The 20,595-nt window shown below is 45.5% G+C and overlaps 1 protein-coding gene across 4 annotated transcripts in view; it reads right to left on the minus strand.

The window, feature by feature from the left end:
* Positions 1-17,641, minus strand: part of AACS (acetoacetyl-CoA synthetase) — a 36,529-nt gene extending 18,888 nt beyond the window's left edge. For all 4 annotated transcript variants that reach the window (XM_062504240.1, XM_062504237.1, XM_062504239.1 and 1 more), the window contains exons 1-5: positions 17,524-17,641; positions 14,339-14,442; positions 11,302-11,422; positions 8,350-8,463; positions 2,162-2,259 (exon numbers count right to left, since the gene is read on the minus strand). In XM_062504240.1, coding sequence (XP_062360224.1) covers positions 2,162-2,259; positions 8,350-8,463; positions 11,302-11,422; positions 14,339-14,442; positions 17,524-17,641 — 555 coding nt within the window. The remainder of the gene's footprint in view (positions 1-2,161; positions 2,260-8,349; positions 8,464-11,301; positions 11,423-14,338; positions 14,443-17,523) is intronic.
* Positions 17,642-20,595: the final 2,954 nt, after the last annotated feature.

Genomic DNA, 20,595 nt, shown 5'->3' on the forward strand with positions numbered 1-20,595 from the left:
AATTCCCTGCTTCTTTGGTTTATCCTCACACCTTCTCCTTTGTAGCATTTCCAAGGAACAGACCAAGCAGCCACACATGTGCTGTGTGCATTTTTATCTGTGCACATACCCTCATGCTGAGTGCAGAGTGCACACACCCCTTTCCCATGCTGCCTGATGTTTAAAAATTAAGACCAAGGAGCACTAAGGGTACTCTAAAGAGAAGAATCACAGACTATGAAGAGAAGTGTGAATCAGAAGCAGAGATGACTCCAGTTCCCAGGTTCCTACCAAATCTGCTAACACACCCAGTTAGATTCATTAGCACTGGCAGGATCAAATCCCACAGGGCAGCCTGATATGATACAAAGGCAATACAAACAGATGGAACATGTAATTGCTACACTGGAACTTTAATCCAACCAGATGGCTCAGCAAGGAATTCCTTCCACAAAAAAAGCTCAGGTGTAGCAGACATGGCTCATTCTATTCCATGAGCCTCCAGCTCAGTCCAAAAAATTGTGCAGGGCCCCACAAATGGAGCAGCACTGAGCTCACCAAAGGCTCCTCACCCAGTTCTGGGAGCAGAGCTTCTTTATGAACTTATAAACCCAACCCTTTCTCATGCACAGGCCACCAGTTTCCCATTAATTTATGGAAATGGGTAACAGGGAGTAGAGAGATGAAGCAGCAGCTGCCAAGAGTGGCGTTGTGCGTGGGAGGCAGCTCAGTGGCTCTCTGACAGCAGACTTCCTCAAGGCTTGAAGCCTTTGGAGGGATGGCATTCAGAGCCTGCAGTGTGTAGGCAGCTCTGAGGAGTGACATTTCTGAGCTTCACAAAACACACACACAATTGGACTTCAAATGTTGAAAATGCTGCACTAATTCTCCAAGCACAAAAAGTCTTTGTTTGCATTAACAGGGCCAATGCAACTTCACAAATGGAGGAATAGCTTTTCCTCAGAATAGAAGCCAATGTCTCTGAGGGCCTCAGCTGATCTCCCTCAGGATTTTAGGATTTGAATTCACGCCAATACATGCTGCCAAAGGAAAATAAACAATATTGATGGCACTGCAGCTTCAAGGCCAAGCTTCATTAAAAAGCTATCACAAAAAACTACAAGCTGGGCACTGAAAACAACAGCACACCAACATGGATAGAAAACATACCAGTCCTTTGCAATGCAAGTAAAGTGAACAATCTTCCCCAGATAAGAGATTGAATCATATTGCACAGAAAATACTCCATACCATCATTTTCTGAGCAAGCAGAAAATATCTGTAGAACAGATTGATCATTACATGCTGTAATGATTTTTTTAATAATATTTTTCCCAATGATACACCCTCAAGTGTAAGAACATGGAATGCTGCTGCCCTCTAGTGCTAATCCAGAAATGATTATTCCATACATTTCCCCAGCCAAACACTGGGGTTAAACACCAAAATTGAGGGTTTTATCTAAAAAACATTTTTTCTCTGCACTGTGTAGTCAACAACATTGACTTTTTCATATGTAAATTTTTAGACAGAAGACAGGTTGAAAACCCCGCTTAGAAATTATTTAGATCTGTGCTAAAAACTCTGCAAAATAAGCAGAACATATTCCCAAAGCTTCCATGGCACAGCCATTTGGATGTCAATCTCACACACGTTTACTTCTACACTACAGAGAGTTAACCAGGATAGTGATGTTAGTATGAAATTACTCACTGTTGGCAAACACAGCCTTGTGGAAAAGACCAACCAGGGTGGTGCTGAGCTCACCCTGACAGGAGGCAAAGGATGGGACAACTTAGGCAAAGAAATTGGGGTGTGGAAACTGGTGTGGCTAAGCAGCCTAGGGCAGGGGTTGGGAAGAAGAGCCAAGACTCAGTTGCACTGCTGCTCACTTGCATATTTAATACAACGAAAGCTCACCAAGACCATGGAGTCCATCTGAAAATATCCCAACAGCGAGCGGCTAAAGCCACTCAAATCACCAAGCTGAAAATGAGCAGTGACAACTGGAAGCGAGTTGGGTTTGTGCAGTTCGTGGCAGCTGGAAAAGCTCCGGAGTGCTGGGCTGTGCCAGGAGGTGGCAGCAAGACTGAAGGGAACAGAACCCATCTGCCACCCGAATTTATCAGCCTCACATGGGGCTGGGACACAGCGAGGGCTGCTCTGCACTGAGGCTACTCACGTTGATGCCAAAGTCTGGGGATGTGGAACTCCAGATGGCACCGATGCTTGCAGCAGCCAGCATTGCTTCCACGGCGTGGATGCTGTTGGGCAGGTAACCTAGGGCACAGTGGAATGGTTAGAGATGGAACAACACACAGAAAAAATAAATCTACATAATATATACAGTAAACTGGTTTTAAAAATGTAAAATTCTAGACTGAAGCATCCTTCAAGGTTTCTTACGCAGTCCATGTCACACCTTGAAGCCAAATCAGTTACACAAGTAATTACTAATAAATCCATTTATAAAAACGTTTGTATCAGGGTTTTTATATACAGTATTACTCCCAATTTACAAATGTTCCTGCTTAAGCTTTTCAGAATAAGAGTGCAGCACACTGAAAAAAGTAACTGGGAGAGAAATCAGTGGACTGATCAGGATACACAAAGACTAAGAACACAGCAGCATGCAGGGGAATAGAACAAGACTGTAGGAACAGCCTTTAGAAAAGAACCAGTATCTGTAAGGAAAAATCATAAATAGCTCAAGAGCAGAAATTCAGCTTCACAAAGCTAAACATTGTCTGGTAGAAACTGCCAGAATTTTAAGCACAAACAAGCAAAACCAGTGTCTCAGCTGATAAGGGAGTAACAGAGTGGGACAAGCCCTGGAACATTCCCACACAAATGTGGCTCTTCAGGTTTCTCTCATTAGCTTGCAGCAAGATTTCAAGATTTAAATTCAATTTATCATGACATACAGAATAAATTAACGTCAAGAAAGTCAGGTTTTAGTTTCAGTGAGCCCAACTTGAGCAACTCTCCAGAAGGTGCTGGGTGGCCGAGTCTGACTCTGCCCTGCTCAGAATCCAGCTCACAAATGAAAATGTGCAACTGGAATTCACAAACTACACTGAGGTGGATCAAAGACCTGGAATTTCTGACCTTCCTTAAGCAACCAAAAAAGATGCCCAAGTACTTTTAAAAAGCACAGGATGGGCCTAATTGCAGTATTCTGACATTTAATTAGAATTCTACATATGAAGGCAAAACTTAAAAGGCAAAAATCCTTTCCAATCTGTTCAACAGCAGTTGAACACTGAGATCTTGAACTGCAGGTGCATCATGACTACCTACAGAGAGCAAACATTCACCAGTGCAAGGCACTTCCCAAAGAAGGATATTTATGGATGGACATTTCAGGACAGAAACTGAGACCACAGATCAATTTCTGCTATGTTAATATTACCAAGTAGGAAAGCACCAAGACGGATTTTTGTGAGGTTTTTCTACATTGCTCAGAAAAAAAATCCACCCTTTTTCAACTTCATAAAAAGTTAACTCGAAGTCTGAAACTGAGATTCTTCCTCATTCAAAAATGAGTGAAATCAGTTTCTTAAACAGGAGTGCCACTGCAGTTACTGAAAGCTGCTATGCTTTTGGGAGTAGTAACTTTTAAAACAGCATTATGACTTAAGCCAAACAACTTCTAGAAAACACATCACTGAATAAAAGCCTCATGCCATGTTAATAGATACATTACTCCCTAGAACTGCCTACAGCTTACAGTGGTTTGTTCAGTGAAGTTCTTAAGCACATAAAGTACAGCAAAAGCTCATGCCCATGAAAGTGTTATTTATTTTGCAATTTTTCCCTTGGGGTCAAGGTTTATACAAGGCACACTATCCCAAAATCTCAGTGATTTTTCTTGTAAGACAAATATTCCTCCCTAAATAATTTGAAATGTATGAACCAGAACAGACCAAAATGTAATTCTGTGTGACAAAAGCAGTTCTTTAATTGATGCCAACTATTTCCACTGAGCATTTCTTGCATGGGATCATCATGGGGCCAGAGGGCAAGGAAAAAAAGCTCTCTCCCAGTGTTTTGGAGCAGTTATTTTGCCACAGCTTACAAGCTTCAGTTCTGTTCTAAGCAATTCTCCTTTTTACCACAGAAAGCCCTCAAGCCAAGATCACAGCCTCTGCTGATTATTGTGAGCCAGACAATTAAATCATTACTTTCATTTGTCAGCTGGCTTTGAGGTGGTGGCTGAGTTTTGGAGGATACCAGCCAAAAGTGCCCGAAGGTACAAAACACACACAGCAGCTGACTCTGCATTTCTGTGCCTTCACCTGATCTTGCTGCTCTCTGGGATCTCAGATTTATCCCAACACCACCACAGATAAAAACACTGGTCTGTTCTGGCTGGAGATCCTCCAAACACAGCAGTGTAAGAACTCATGATCCTTTTCTCTCAACAGCTAAAGGACACCAACTATTTCTCCTGTCAGTCTTTCAGATTAAAACTGGATTCTCATTTAGAAGTAAGTAAAATCAATTTTTTCTTCTTTCCACATCTGAGATTCTCAGCTGATCTTAACAACTGCCATACATGTAAAGCTCCCTGCATTTGACTGTGCCCCTCGAGATCCCAGCCCACTCCAAAGGGCGCTCAGTGGGCCAGAACTGGAGAAACAGGAATGCTGCTGACAAAGAGGATGAAAAAGGCAACTTCTTTAGCTGGATTAACATCAGGCAGGAGTCACAGAGCAGTGACCTATGTACAAAAGCTCTGTATTATAGAGGAATAATGGTACTGTTCATTTAAATATTTATCATGTATTTAACTAGAGCCTCCATGTTCCTTGAGAGATTTCAGCTAAGGATCAAAACTAGGATTTGGCAGCAGGGGGAAGGCTACACAAGCTATTTCTCTGCATCTTTCTTTACCCCTTCCTTGAAGCTGGTAAGAAAGGTGGAAACTACCTTCTGTTGCCAGAAAGTAAAGGATCTTCCTCCTTTGGGTGAACTAGAAAGGAACTGAATAAAGGGCTCAAAACACAGGAGCTAGGAACTCATCAAGCAGGAACAGCAGAGTATGACACAAGGGTCCCAGCAGCACTCCTCCCGACTTATAAAAATATACAGAGGCTCCATAAAAATGGAGAAGTGAAAGCTTTACCTGACATAAAACCAGTGAAATCTCTAAGCAGGGTAAGTGGCATTTTAAAAACACTGTCTGGATTTTTTTTTTTTTAAGAGGCACTTACAGCCTGATCTTCTCAGGACTAAGTGCCTCAGCATTTTCTGTCAGTTGCTATTTGCTTAATCTAGCACACACCAAGATTACACTTCCATGTGTTCACTTACACTGCAGCACTTTACCAACAGAACAGGCAAAAACTGTAGTCCAAAAATCTGATATAATCATGCTGAAAACTATAGAAAAAGTCTGATTCTTCAGAGTGCTGAGAACACACTCCATGAAAGCACTTAATGCCTTCATAAAGTTTAAGAAAGATTTCCTCTTGGAAAAAGAGGCACCCAAACATTCAGTTATGTGCATGGAAGAAAAAATCAACAACTGAACTCGGACCCTGCACCAAAGGTTGTCTGAGCCTGGAAAGAACACATCAAGAAGAAGGAAAATAGGAAGCAGCAACTGAAATATCTTCTCAATGTCTTATATTTGAACTACACCAGCTCTCAAACTGCACAGATTTCAGAGACCAGACTCCCATTTCCCTTCTCAGCACTCCATACTCCTGCAGGACTTGCAAGTGGCCACCCTGCCTAACATGACTGTGGCCTGAAGCTATTAGAACCCCACTAATCTTCTTACAAAGCTAGCTTTAAAACCCACGTAAGCAACCAGGGCTAATACAGTGCTATAGATAAAATAGCTTTAGACAATGTAATTCATTGCTGTTTTGTTCAGGATGTTTTTGTGGGAACACATAGGGAAGATCAGATTGTTTTCAACTGTTGACTTGCAACAGTAAAGCTGGCTACAGGGATAAAGTAGAAGCAACCTATTCAGAGAGGAGAAACATCCTCCCAGTTGTATTTTATTCTTATTTTGGTCATTGTTATTTGCCAAAGAGATGGCCAGTGGGAGACCAGGAGTACCTCAGGTGTGGATCTGGGCAGCTTGCAGTAGGTGTTCTATGCCTCTTCCAACTGTTCAAGCATCACTGACAGTACTGCAAGACATCTTTAGGGGAAGAAATAAGTTCCACAACACATCTGCTTCAATTATGCTCACTATTAAGTGCTCTCAGTGATGGAAAGGGAAGACTGGAAAGAAATCAAGCTGAAAAAGTGCTGACACCACTGCCTGTCCACCCACACTCGCCCACCTCCAGCTTCAACATACCATTACTGTCATGATGCAACCATAAATTGCATTGAACAAACTAGGGGGTATGTTAAGTGTAATGAGAAGTTAAAGCAGTCTTGTCTTAGAGGCAGCAAAGCATGGAGATGAAATTCACAGGCAAACAACAGTAATAGTCTCATGTGTAATTCCAACAGCTCAGATTTTAAGAGAAAGTGTCAACAAAGGGTGTCAGAACCTGACAGGCTGACTACATGTTAGGCAGCTGTAATGAAGTTCATAGAATATCTCCTTTCTATTACAAAACTGATTCTGCAGAAGCAGTAGAAGCATGCCCTGTGTTACTACTAGGAGCCACAGTGAGAATTGCCTTTCCCTCTGCCATCTGCTCTAAATCTAGGGACAAGTTATATCCCCACGGATTCTGGCAAGTTCTGGAGAGCCTGATTTTTGACAGCACAAGTGTGTGTAGGACTCCAGCTTCCCCACCCAACACTTAACATCTCTTCCCCAGCTCAGCCTCTTTGGAAAGCTTCAACCTCTGACTGCAATGTTACAGTTGAGTTCTTCCAATGACTGCCAATATCCTCTGGCTTAGCAGAGAAATGTAGCAAAGAAGTTGAGACCCCACAGAAGTATCTAAAGTGAATTTATTAACACTTAAAATAAGTATCAACTAAGCCTTTTAATTTAAAGTAGACAAGCCAGCCACAAGAGCAAGAAAAATTCACAAGTCAGCAAGCCTGCAGTGTTAAACAAGACAGTCATTAACAAAAAGTAACTGTTACTAAAACTATAATAGCATTATTAGCAACACAGGCTACAGCTATAGTTCAAGACCATGTTTTCTCCAGCTACATTTTCCCTGCTGCTGCTGCTCAGGAAATGGTCAGCTACGAAAAAGACAGCATTAAGGTTGAAAATTGAGATAAAATAGAGCATCTCCATTCAGACAAACCTTCTCAACTTCACTGTATGGTTCATACCTAATGAAGAATTTACCTCTAATTCCATGTTAAAAAACAAGCCACCAGCTGTTAGAATTTCATGTTTGACTGCCAGTTCCACAGAGCATACTCATCCCATATCCAAGCAATGAGCTCCAAGTACATTTACATTTCCAAGTCATAGTTGTGGATTTAAATTGGGTTTTAAGACACAGGTTCAAGTTGGTAGCACGCAGAAAACAGTTTCATCACTGAGGGTTTGCATCATGTAAGAATTTACACACATTTATTTAGGGTAATGGCCCAGTGTTGCTCAAAGAACATGGGATTCCAGCAGTACAATGGCACAAACACCAGAACTGCCAGGTAGGAGCCAAGAAGCTTCAAGGATCTTGCAGTCCTGACTTGCATTACACTAACAAATTAAAGAGTATCACAGAGCACACAAAACAAGAGGTGAAGCAGCTCAGCTGGAAGATCAAACCCAGCAATTTAGAAATAAGTGTAACTCCTTTCCAAGCTGCTCACAGGTTCATATAGAAAAACACACACCACAGTCTCTTGACAGAGAATACTGCTGCAGAAATGCAGTGAGCTGCTGAAAGGGTTCTGTGATCTCTAATCTCTGCACTGGCGACTTGAAGAGTTATTGCTCACCAGCTGCTCACTGTCACCATTCTGGTGGGACAAGTTCTCTCCTCCAGACGTGCAGCTCACAGAGCACTGGGTCACCTGGGGCCACAGGGTCAGGAAGTGCCAGTGGCACCAGGACAGCCAACCTTGGGCCATCACCTCCTGCCCCACACAAATCTGCCAGACCTTGTGACTCAAGGCTCAGCTAGAGGTACAGCCTCCATCACCTTTGATTCCACAGAATGTTTCTGAAGCAGACCTTGGTGAATGAAACATTTTTTTTTTCCCCCCCTTGAGTGCTAGGGAACCAGCAGGCTAAGCCAGGTTCCTTCCCTCTAGAAATGCATTTCCTACAAATGTAAATACAGCAGCACAAGAGCCTTTTCTTTAGAATGTTTATGTGAAATTTTCTGTGAAATGCTATTTCACAGTCATGTTTCTGTATCTGACTACTCACTCACACATTTAAAAAAAATCTACTTCTTGTCCCTTAAAAAAATGACTCACCCACAACTCTGTCTCCTACTTTTACTCCCATCTTCCTCATGGCTGCAGCATACAAAGCTACAGCTTGTCTCAGTTCTTCAAAAGTAACTTTCAGGATTTCTTCTTTGCCTTCCCCTGAGGAAAGAAAATTAAAGTAATCAGTCAGAAATCAGGCATTGGTATATGAGTGTAGTACAAACAACTAAACCTAGAAGAACAGAAAGCAATTCTATGAGAACAGCTTCCACTAATATTTATATTTTTGCTTTTGAAGTTCTTCTTATGCTTCACCAAAACCACTCTTTTTAATGGGAATCAAGTATTAATCAGTGGTATTTGTTAGGAGGCATGAGGACATTTCTAAAGATAAACACGCTGCAGACACACAAACTATTCACTGGAGAAAGGGGTGCTCTCAAGGAGGACTCATGGTAAATAGATTGCACTCACTAAGGCTAATTTCTAACATGATAAAAAACCTCATTTTCCCTTTTTGCTCAGTTCTCATCAGGTCTAGGAAGCAGCACAAGCTGCCAAGTTCAGGTTTTATTACAGCAAGTCAGTGACTAGAAAATCATGCACACCCAGGCCTGACTTTGTGCTTTTGGAACATCAGCCTTTGCCAATGTAGCACAAAGCAAACAAACCAAACTGGGCTCCACTCACCTCAAAGATCTGCAGGGTGTTTTCCCTACCATACTGAATGTCAGGTGTTACATAAACTGTTCATAAATCACTCGTGAAACAAAACAAACCAACCTGAATGTTATGGAAGCACAAATCTGTCACCTTGAAGTCCCTTCCTCAGTGTGACTGCTGCAAGCATGTGGTCTGTCCTATTTCCAGTGTCCAGCACTGCTCATGAAGACACACATGCCAAGGATGCCACAGGAAAGGTGAGCTGCACACCCTGCTCCTTCCAGAATAGCTGCCCTCAGTCTGACTGCCTCAAGCAAGGAAGAGGATTTTTTGCTCTTTTGCCTGCTTAGACCTTCACACCATTAAATCTGGACTTACACAGAGCAAGGGAGCAGGTCATGATGCAAAATAACCCAAGTCCCTTTTACATGGAGTTCATAAACTGAGCAGGGACTGCCAACAGAGCCTGGGTTCCCACAGAACAACAGGAAATGAGACACTGATCTTGCTCCATGATTAAAGCCCCAGGAGAAGGGAATCAAAAAAAAAAAAAGGATTCACCATGGGAGCCAGTGACAAGTGATATTGTTTAAGAAAGTTACATTTACATTCCTACGCCCTGTGACATCCAGAGAGCTCCCACAGAATCATCCCCAGCAAACACAAAATTAACCCCCCAAACCACCACTCCAACCTAGCAGCAGGGAGATACCAAAAAATACTCTGACTTAAGAGGTCTTAAGAAGATTAAACACAGCAGAAGGTCAGGAAAGAAATGCAGGTAGAAGTCTGCTCACCAGAGAGGAGCCAATTGCTCACTCTAGCATTCATGCAGTAATCAGCTAGGAAATAACTTAGCTCCTTTTGCTATCACCCCCTGTGACTAATGTGACAAAGCAGTCTCTGATACACTCCGTGGCTTCCTAACAAAAGGACCTACAGAACAACCTAATCACATGTCAAACCGAGCAATTCACTGAATTGCTAATAATTCCTGGGATAATCTCAAGTGACAATATTTAACTCCACTTCCTCAAGTCTCATGTTTAGCTTTTAACATGAACAAATTAATCACGTCAATTCTCCATATGTTCAGAGTTGACTCATTAATCAATGTTTGGCTTTCAGGTGTTCCACAAGATGCACTCAACTACACTGACTTTTTTTCTCCACTAAATAATACATAAGAAGCTTTTCTAATGATCTCAAAAATCTAAAAGTGATGCCTCCAATTACTTAAAAACCAGCTTTGGGTTCCAAGCCTCATTTCCATCAGACTTCACCAGATCAATTCTTACTCCACCAAAACTGGGTCACAGATTTCACCAGTCTCTTTTACCTGGTACTTGATTTTAATATATATTAGATCAGAGAGGTCTCTTTCAATACTTCTAACCAGTGAAATGCAACTGGAAAGTATTTCTCCAGCAATGACCTTGCAGAAGGTGACTGCTGTCTCTCAGTTGTTTCAAAACAATTTGTTTTTAACTCAAACTGATTCCCATGCAGCTAAATTCAGAAAGTAAGTTTTTTAACACCAACAGAATCAACACAGAGTCCTGCACCATTTTCTCTACTAAGGAGCTGCAAGGCTTCATTGTTCATTGATAAGCCAATAAGAAGCATCACTGCTTGGGCAGTCCCATGATAAGGATTAGGTCCAGCAGCAGGGAAGCCCCAAATGCAGCTCCCTAAGGAAGCACTCACACTACTGCACAGAAACTAATCCCACCAGCAGACAAAAAAAACAACAGTCTCTTCTGTGTCTGATCATGACCTTCCTTAGGAGTGTACACAGATTTTACTAGGCTCAAATCTTCAGCGTAACAAAAATTAGACAGATTTAGTGCTCCAGAAAAGTTAAATACCAGGTCTTCCAGGCTTTCTGTGGTGCCAAAAGGAGGGTTAATCCCTGCCTAAACCCCATGTGGGTCTCAGTATTCCTAAAATAAGAAACACAAGAAAAAAATGGAAGGATATTATCAAGCTACAAAGCCAAAATACTTCCTGAAGGCAAGCAGCAGGTGAGTGTTTAGGACAAATGTAAACTAACACCTCAAATACTGAGTGATGTTAAACACAGCATGACCTCCACTACCTTAATGCAGCTGAGCACACTCTAAGAAAACTTCATTTAGTTTGCCAAGAATTTTCCAGATCTATATTTGCAGAGCATGTTCTGCTGGTGTTTCTTGGCAGAGCTGTATCACAGATTGTGCAGTGTTACTGACTCGATCACCCTTTTTTCTCCTCATCCAAACCAGTTTATTTCCATGTTTCATAAGGCCTAGTCCTGTGAGCAGCAAACAAATACAAGGCATTTATTTCCCTTACTTGCTGCGTACAGTGCAATCTTATCATTGTCCTTGTGCTTCAGGAGATTCTCTGCATAGTTCATCCGGCTGCCCTTGAACCACTCCGGGACATCTGCAATACTTTTGGATGTATCCACCACCTGAAAGAAATACATCAGTCATTCCTGGAGAACTGTAACAGAATTGCTTTTTACAGCATTGTACAGCAGTGAGCTCCAAGCTCTTTGCAGACTTTATTAGGCAAGAATCACTTCTCCCAGCTTGCAGATGGCAAGCAGATACTGATCCTGTAATTAGAGGCCTGGAAAGTTTAATTATTTGTCAACTGTCACAAGCAAAGACGTCATCACAAACAAAACCAGGGAAAGTTTCTTGCTGACAGTTCTACCTTTGGACCAGCCTTTAATACACAAATAAAACCAAACCATTGGGACTACACCCAGAGCAGGAGATCCCTCAGGAACACTGGGGGTTTGTCCCTGGGAACACCCCAAACAGGGACTGAGCTACAGCACACTTGAACTCTGTGCCAGGCCATACTGCCCAGCCTCCCTCTTTGGAAGTGAGCATCCACTCTTCCCCACCAACAGCAGGCACTACAACAATGGCAATTAAAAATAATTAATCATATAGTCAAATGTAACTGAAGAGCTCCAGCTTTTTCTTCAAGTTCTCAACTTACAGGCTTAACAGGACCCAAAACCTAATGAACCTGTATTAAGTAACTCCCCACTTAGGAATACGACATGCAAAGATTTGAGAAACTCAATTAAAAAAAACAAAAACACAGTCAGCTGGAATATCTTCCTCCATCTTGAACTAATAAAGCCTCAAAGTATTGAACTACCCCTTCCTAAGTCACAGTTAAGACTAATTTTAAGAACATTGATAGGTAAACTCCTTCCAAAATATCCCTCTGCTTAGTGATTCAGCTGCTCAGCAGCACACTTCTTTGGGAATCTTTAAATAGAAACTTTATTTTATAGTTGTGTTTTTGAAAGCTTCAGTTTATACCCTCAGGTTCTCTCTCATGGATTGCACATACATTACAGAAACAGCTTTCCTTCAGCCCAAGTGAAAGGCTCTTCTGAAAGCCAAGCAAGCCTCAAAATACATCCCATTCCAGAAAACCCAATGGTTTTGTGCTTCCAGAGCAGTGTATGTGTTACTGGAGGCAATCTTAAAATTAACTCTTAAGTTAAAACTCATGTAGAAGCGCACTACTGCATTATTTTATTCCTAATGTATTTTCTAAAAAAGGAATTCAGATTTCTTTGCTCCTAACAACTGGCAAGAACCGAGTTGTAACATTTATACTTTATCAACTCAGCCTGAACAAATGATTTTTATAATAACATACCTTACTGCAGCAATTAGAAGCTGCTCTTAAAACTGACTCATTTCTGACTTCCTCAGCTTGAAGAAAACTGAGCAGAATGTTTTCAACATTTTCCAGGACAAGATCCAACATAACTGTTTTTTCTGAAGTGGAAAAAATCCTTCACAGAGCCTGTAAGAACTGCACTAGCACAAGGAGCTGGACTCATATTCCATTATTTCCTCCCCAGGTAACACCTGTGACCCCAGTTACGCTCAGTCTTTGGCACTGGTACTTGGTCAGATGAACAAGCTGATCCCTCCCTTAGAGGCCCCACCACAGGACCAACAGGTGTCAGGTGCTTCTTATAGCAAAAAGAGAAATTCAGACACATCCCTCATTTAAAAACAGCTGCTTGTAAGCTGACATTCCAATGCCAGGGCTGCCCTGCCAGCACAGCTCTGCACACTGAAGTACCTCTGTTCATGTCCCAAGTGACACAGATGTCAACTGCTACACATCACATACTTAAAACCTTCACTAGGATTAAAGAAAATCCTGGCTGATTTTATTCTCTCTGCACAAGGTTTTATTGTTTTTCTTAGAATGACCTGTGGAAATAGAAGCTTGGGAACAAGAGAGTCAACTCTGTTCCATTAAAAATTTTATTTACTTCCAGCAGACAGCCAGAAGCAAGTTGTATGACACTTCAAATCAAATTTCTCAGCCCTCTAGCTACCACAGACCAGCTCAGTTACTCTGACAATTCCCAAAGTTTGAGCTAGCACCTACAGAAAATGTAAAATTTAAGAGTTTATAGTGCTCAGATCACACTCCAAAGCAGGCTAGCTCTTACACTCCTGCTGCATTCACTCTTCTGAAGGGTGGGTCACATTAAATAAGACACCTGAGCACACAGTCCCATGGCAGAAAGAACCACTTGATCTATCATATCAGTACAGAAATCAGCAGAACAGGAAAAGCCAAAAGAAGCTTACCAGTCCCCTCTACAGGGCTGCCAGTACTGAGGGCTCTGGGACACAGGGACTCCAGGTATTAAGACAAGTCCAGTCCTCCCTACTAAATCCCAGGAAGGTTGCACTGCAACAAGCTTTTCAAGTAATTAACCCAACATCTCCCTCAGATGGAAAACCACAGGATGATGGTGATATCCTACACCAGGACTGTCCAAGGGCTCCATTTGCAAGATCTGCAGAGTTACCTTTCTTCAAAGGAACTCCGTGGCACTGTCTGGTGCTCAACCACCACCATTCCTTCAGAGATATTTCAAGCCTACACCAGACTGCAGAGCTTCCATTACCAGTTCTACAAAGCCAGGGTCTAACAGGTGTGCTTATTAGGTAAGCTGACTCAGGGAAGGCAAACATGAACTTGACAGAACGCCAGCACTTACAAAACCAGGATGATATTCCACCAGCACAATCCTAAGGCAGCAGGCAGTGCATTGGCAGACTCCTCACAAGCAGCCAGGACTGACAAGGTGTGCAAGAGCACATGGCCATAAGGACACTACAGCAGAACTGCTCAGGACAACAAAACTCAAGGGTTTCACTGTCCTGAAGTATACCAGCAACAGAACATACACCAGGAAACTCATGACTAGACCAATTCCTCTTATCACTTGCCAGAGCTCTAAGAGGAGGTCAAAAGACTGAGTGTAACATCAGTTTATTTCCGCCTTGTGTGGCACTTGCTGGAAGATAAGCACTGAACTTACCTCATCGTAGAGGCGAGAGCAGACAATGTTACTGTACTTCCAGAACTCTGCCCAGAAGTCTGAGTAGGACTCCACTGACCACTGGTATAAATCATCATAGTTGGCTGGAAGGAAGAGATATGTGTCAGCATCATGCAGAGTATTACAGGGATCCACACAAGCTACAATTAGGGATAACCTGGGTAAAGAAAATTTGTGGCTAAAACAACCAGGAAGACAAATCTGACCACAGAGTTGATCATTTCTGCTCGAAGCAAGTGACTGTAGACCCTACCTGGACACCTGAACATATGGCATCACTTCACCTGATAGTGTTACAAGCCATTTGCCCCCACAGAGACAGTGACCTCTTCCAATAAGTCCCTGCAATATCTACACACAATCCCCTGCCATCAGTGCAACTGAAGATTAAACAAGTCCTGCTTGTTGACACTTGCTATCTATCAACATGATACTTTAACACAGCAAAAGATAAACAAAGCATCCTGACAAGGGACACTTGCTGTAAGGTCCCAGTCTGGGGCCAAAGGCCTCTGATAGCTGAGGGACACAGAGATTAGAGGCACTTGTTATCCAAGCCTGGTATCAACACCACTTTCACAGGAAACACAGCTGATTTCCAGTGAATATGAGATCTGGTACACTCAGCTCACCTTTTCATGAGGAAACAGCATGAATGAAGTCAAACAAGATGTTTACTAGCTAGACATTAAAAACATGGCCTGTCATTAAAACATGGAAATAAGCAGTTTAATTCTTACCTGATTGTGAGACAAATGGAGTAACCTGAAGCACGCATAACAAAGGCCACAGCTCAAACCAAATGCTGCAATCTAGTGTAAAACATTCTAGGTATGAAGAACTGAAGCCAATTCCTCATCCCAAGCTTGGATGTGACATTTCCTCATGAAGTCCACAATATCTGAAGCTGCGCCAGCAACCAATTAAATGTTTCTGCCATCAGTGACAGTAAGTTTCCTGCTCTGCCAACTGTTCCCTATGTGATGCTTCCAGCTAAACCCCTCAAAGGCATTTTCAGCAATTATCTCTGTTTTTTCAACCTCTTATCCAGCCAATTGCTGCAAAAGTCATCTTTGTAATCCCTCTTCTACAAGGAGGGCATCTTCCAGCTTTTTAAAACATTCAAAACCATGTCTGCACTGGTATTCACACTTAGCCACTACTTAACTGCTTCCTCACTCAGTCTGTCCCTTCCACATCTTATTCCCACATGAATCCTTCCTATCAAAGTGAGATAATCTCCTAGCTGTTATTGATAGACAAGGCAAAGTCTCTTCTCCGTAACAGATTTTATCTGCACATGGCCCAAATCCCAGCCTCTACACACCCTTTTTACACCCCAAAATTACTCATCACTATCTTCTACTCCCCACATCAGCTGCACAGAGATAAGACTTGACACAAGAAGAATTCAAGTCTCTACCTCCTCCTTCAAAACCCTCCTTCACCTGCCCCAAATCATTTGATACATGCAAGAAGCTAGAGGTCACTACTGATTTGGTTTCTTACAGCACAGTTTGTTGTGGTTTGTCTACACAGTTTGTTCCAAATAAGCTTCAGCACGCAAGTCCTTCAGGGCACAGGCCTGTTACTCAACAATCAAACACTGCATTTTGTTGCTACACTTCCAGGGCCCAGCAGAGTCATTATCTCAGGGGCTATACTGCCCTCAGCTCCCCTCAGAGTCTACATCTTAATGTTACAGACAGCATCCATTCTTTGTTGTGACCAGCACTCATGCTGCTGAGCACCAGTGCAAACCTAATGGAAGCTGACAGAAGCGTCTAGATATACACAGGAATCCACCTTCCAATAGAGAAAGCCAATTCCAAGTAGGATGAAAAGAATTCTAGTTGTTTTAGCTATAAACACAGGCAGCCCATCTGAAATTGCATTTGCTCTTTATCACATGTGTACCAGTTTCATCACTCCACTCAGGCGTTGCCTAAAACCCTGGATTAACTTGCTTCCTATCCAGCAGGAGAGTTAAGACACTACATACCTGGATTCCAATGGGAAATCACCAGCAGCCAAAATAATGACCTGGATTACCCACACAGTAATCGAGGCAAAGGAAATGTTTCCTAGACATGAACTACCAGAAGCACTATTGACACTACTACCACTCCAGAACGTGTCTGCTCACACCACTGACACCTGTCCTGGACTGACAGACTTCCAAGCCACTTGCAAGCACTACTTCTTTCACCCTTCATCACACAAATGATTACAGGAAAGCGACACAAGCAACTTGGTCCCCAGTACCTAAAGAGAAAAAGATAAAATGAACTGGTCAGAACTGAAGGGTTTGACCTCCACATGCACTGAAGTTCACCTGGTCCATGATCTAGCCGAGCCCACAGAGCCAGCACCACCAATTGCTGACAGCCTGGAGACATGACCTACAGCCCACAGTGATGGAAAAAACAACACTCTGAGTTGGAAAAACATTTAGACATCAAAACTCTACTCAAAGCAGGCTTCATATCAGACGCAACAGGTTGTTTCCAAGAACCACACGCCTCGTTGCAGCCATACAGGTATCTCTGAACAAGCACAACGCAGGGATCGCAGCTCAAGAGCCATGGCATATGCACAACAAAACCCCCTTACCAAGCTTATACATCACCGTTCACTTCCCAGCATACCTGACTATTACAAGACACACACTGTCCATAATGAAACGTGAGCATGACCATAACGCCACCCTCACCCCCTCTGCTGCTCAAGTATCGCGCTAAGGCACACACTCCCCTCAGCCATGGCGACAGCGATCCCGCCTGCCCGCATCCCTTTAAAACACCAAGTCACTCCCGTGCCGCAGGAGTGCCCGCACGCCGGGAGCCTCCGCAGGTAGCGCTGCCCGGGCTGACGGCCAGCCGCAGCAGCGGGCACAGATAAGGCTGTTTGCCTTTCACCATCGGTACGTACCTTCACACCAGCGGATGCTGCCCCGGAGGCCTCTGGCTCTAGCCCAAGCAGAGCATCCCGCCCGCAGCTCTGTGTCCCCCTGTCCCGGGCACCCACAGCCGAGCGGCACACGGACGGGTCTCACACCCGCCGCGGGCCCACGGCGAGGCCACCCCGGGGAGGCAGCGCCTGCCGGCCCCCACAGCCCGAGCACGGCCCCGGGAAGCGCCCGCCTGCCCCCGCCCAGCGCTCACCCAGGCGGAGCCCACAGCTGCCAGCCACGGCGGCGCGGAACCGGTCCATGTGAGTGTTGCGCTTCGTGTCGGGCTCCCACATCACCTGCGACTCCATAATCTCGGGCTCGCGGGACATGGCGGCGGTAGTGGAGCGAAGCGAGCACCGTCCGTCCCGCAGGCACGCTCGCAGCCCGGACCCGCACCGCTCCCGCCGCGCCCCGGGGCTGACTGCGGCCCCTCCTCCGTGCGCACGCTTTAAAGGCGCCGCCGATCGCATCACTCCGTACCCTTCCGCCGCAGAGAAAAGTTCGGGGTGGTGCGGCCTGCCCCGCCCGCCGAGGGGGCGGTGGGGACGGGGGGGACAGCGGGGACGGCCCGGGGACGGCCCGGGGAGCACCGGCACCGGGGGCGCGGGGAGGGCGCGGGAGGTGCGGGATGAATGGGGGAGCGGACACCCGGGAGCCGCCGCCCGGTCCCTGTCACCTCCAAAGGTCACCGCGTCGGCACCGGGAGGAACCATCGCTTCACGCTCTTCACCGCATCTCCGCAAAATCGCCGCCGCTCTATTTATTTTTTCTTTTCCCCAAGGAGGCCTGAAGAAGTACCGAAAAGTATCTTTGACCCAAAAATGAGGCAAGAAACGCGTTTCTCCCTGGACTCGCCATCCCAGCTGTGCTTGTGTAACGCTCCCAGCCTACACGGCTTGCACCTTGGATTAAAACTTCCTATTGCTGCTCTGCTTTCTAATGCTAGTGACCATCGAGATTTTGTAGCAATCGATTTCAGTCGGGATCTGGTGGTCAATAAAGCACTTAACGTGCAACTCACTGCTAGTCTGTGATCTTTAAGGGTCTTTTAGAAGCTAAATGACTCAACGATTCACTCACGGTGTATCCAAGATGCTTATGTAACTTATTTTCAAGGTCATGGGTTTGCTTCTAACTCATGGAAACCTCCAAAAATGGGAGTTTGATGGGAAATTATGCAGGCGTCCTGTATATGAAAGTAAAATATATGTAGTAGATTGTATACTTGCTCTATATGTCATTTAGATTTTTGTGCTACAAGAATACAACTCCTTTATTAAATATGAAAGCCATGGAAACGTGATTTAGACAATCAACGGTTTTTATTTGCCTCGAGACAGACTGTGAATCTGGAGTATTTTTAAATAACTCTCCCCAGAGCCTAAGGGACTCGGGGAGGTGGAGGTGGAACAGGGACACTGGGGACACGTTATCTGCCCGATGTGCCTCCCTCGCTTTGGCAGCGCTCAGAGGTCAGTGGAAGTGTGAAATCCATGGGCAGACACTGCCAAACACAGAGATAAGGGAGAAGGCAGGACGGCAGCTCCAGTGTCCGGGACCCAGAGGGTTCAATGGGCTTGGGATCCACAGCCCGTGGTGGCGAAACTGCCTGGAGAATGCATCTTCCTGCAATCTGCGCCAGAGAGAATTTCTACTGGTGTGCAGTGGATGTACCCAGGCAGGTTAACGCGCTCTTAGTGCCATAAACACCTCCACAACCCAAAAGGGGCAGGAGGGCTTTGCCCTCAGAGCTCCAGGCAGCCCCTCCGTACAATTTACCCCCAGGGATGAACAGCCTGCCCTGCTCTGGTGTGAGCTTTGGGACAGGTGGAGAATTACACCTGAGCAAACACCTGGTGGATGCCTTCTATGGTTGTGGCAGTCCTTGCAGGACTGGAAGCAAAGCAGAAATTTCTCATTTTTACTGAGACCACCCCATGTACCAAGGGAGTGACAGCTCAGGAGGGTGAGGCTGACCCCTGTGCTTAGGGGAGGCCACACCACGAGACCTGTGCCCAGTTCTGGGCCTCTCAGTTCATGAAGGACGTTGAGGTGCTGGAGAGAGACCAGAAAACGGAATGGAGCTGGGGAAGGGTCCGGAGGGGTGGAGGGAGCTGGAGAAGGGGCTCAGCCTGAGAAAAGGAGGCTCAGGGGAAACCTTATGGATCTGCACAACTCCCTGAGAGGAGGGGCAGTGAGGGAGGGTCGGGTTCTGCTCCCAGGCAACAGGGACAGGACACGATGACAGCGCCTTCAGCTGCGCCACGACAGGTTTAGGTTGGACATAAAAAAAAAAAATTCTTCCCAGAAAGAATAATTAGATACTTGAATGTACTTCCCAGCGAGGTGGTGGAATCACCGTCCCTGGCGGTGTTCAAGGAAAGGCACGGAGGGCTCTGCTCTGGATCACAGCGCGGTGCCGGGTCGCAGGCCGACGCTCGCAGCGGCCTTTCCCACCGGAGCGATGCCGCGACACCGAGCCCCGCCCGCCGCCGCCGCCGCCGCCGCCGCCGCCGCCGCCGCCGCCGCCGCCGCCGCCGCCGCCGCCGCCGCCGCCGCCGCCGCCGCCGCCGCGCCCCTCAGGGCCGGGCGGGCCCGCGCTGCGGACGGATCCCGCGCGGAGCACGGCGGCCCGCACGCCGCCGCCTCTGATTGGCTGCGGCGCGCCTGGCCCCACATCAGCCCAGAGCCCGCTCTCCTCGCGGCTGGCCCGACGGGGGAAGAGCCGACGCCAGCAGGGACCAATCGGAGCAAAGGTTTCTCAAGGCCCTCTTCCTGCCGACCAATGAGCGGCCGGATCAGGGGGAGGTGTGCCCAATCAGAGGAGCGCTCTCATGGCGCCGGGCGGGAGGGCCGGGGGTCCCTCCGGGGCTCCCCTCGGCGCTGAGGCGATGCCGAAATTGCCCGTTTTAGGATAAAAAAAGCACAGAACCGCGGAACCAGCTCGGCTGCAAAAGACGCCTGAGGTCATCGATTCCATCCTATGACTCAACACCACCCTGTCATGGCACTGAGCGCCTCGTGCAACCTTTCCTTAAACGCCTCCAGTCCACCACCTTCCTGAGCAGCCCATTCTAATGGGCTAAGGACTAAACCACCTTCTAATGGGTTTTAAGACTAAAACACCCCTTTCTGCGAAGTGTTTCCTCCTGAAAGCAGCAGCAAAACTGCCACTTTCTAGCACCCAAATCAACCTGCACTCCTAAAAAGAAAATGAGCAGCTAAATCACCAGAGAAGGGACCCAAAAATCCTCTCGCTGAGCTGAAAAAGTTGTAATTTAGA

The sequence above is a fragment of the Cinclus cinclus genome, chromosome 17 (assembly GCF_963662255.1).
Source record: "Cinclus cinclus chromosome 17, bCinCin1.1, whole genome shotgun sequence".
Classification (NCBI taxonomy): Eukaryota; Metazoa; Chordata; class Aves; order Passeriformes; family Cinclidae; genus Cinclus; species Cinclus cinclus.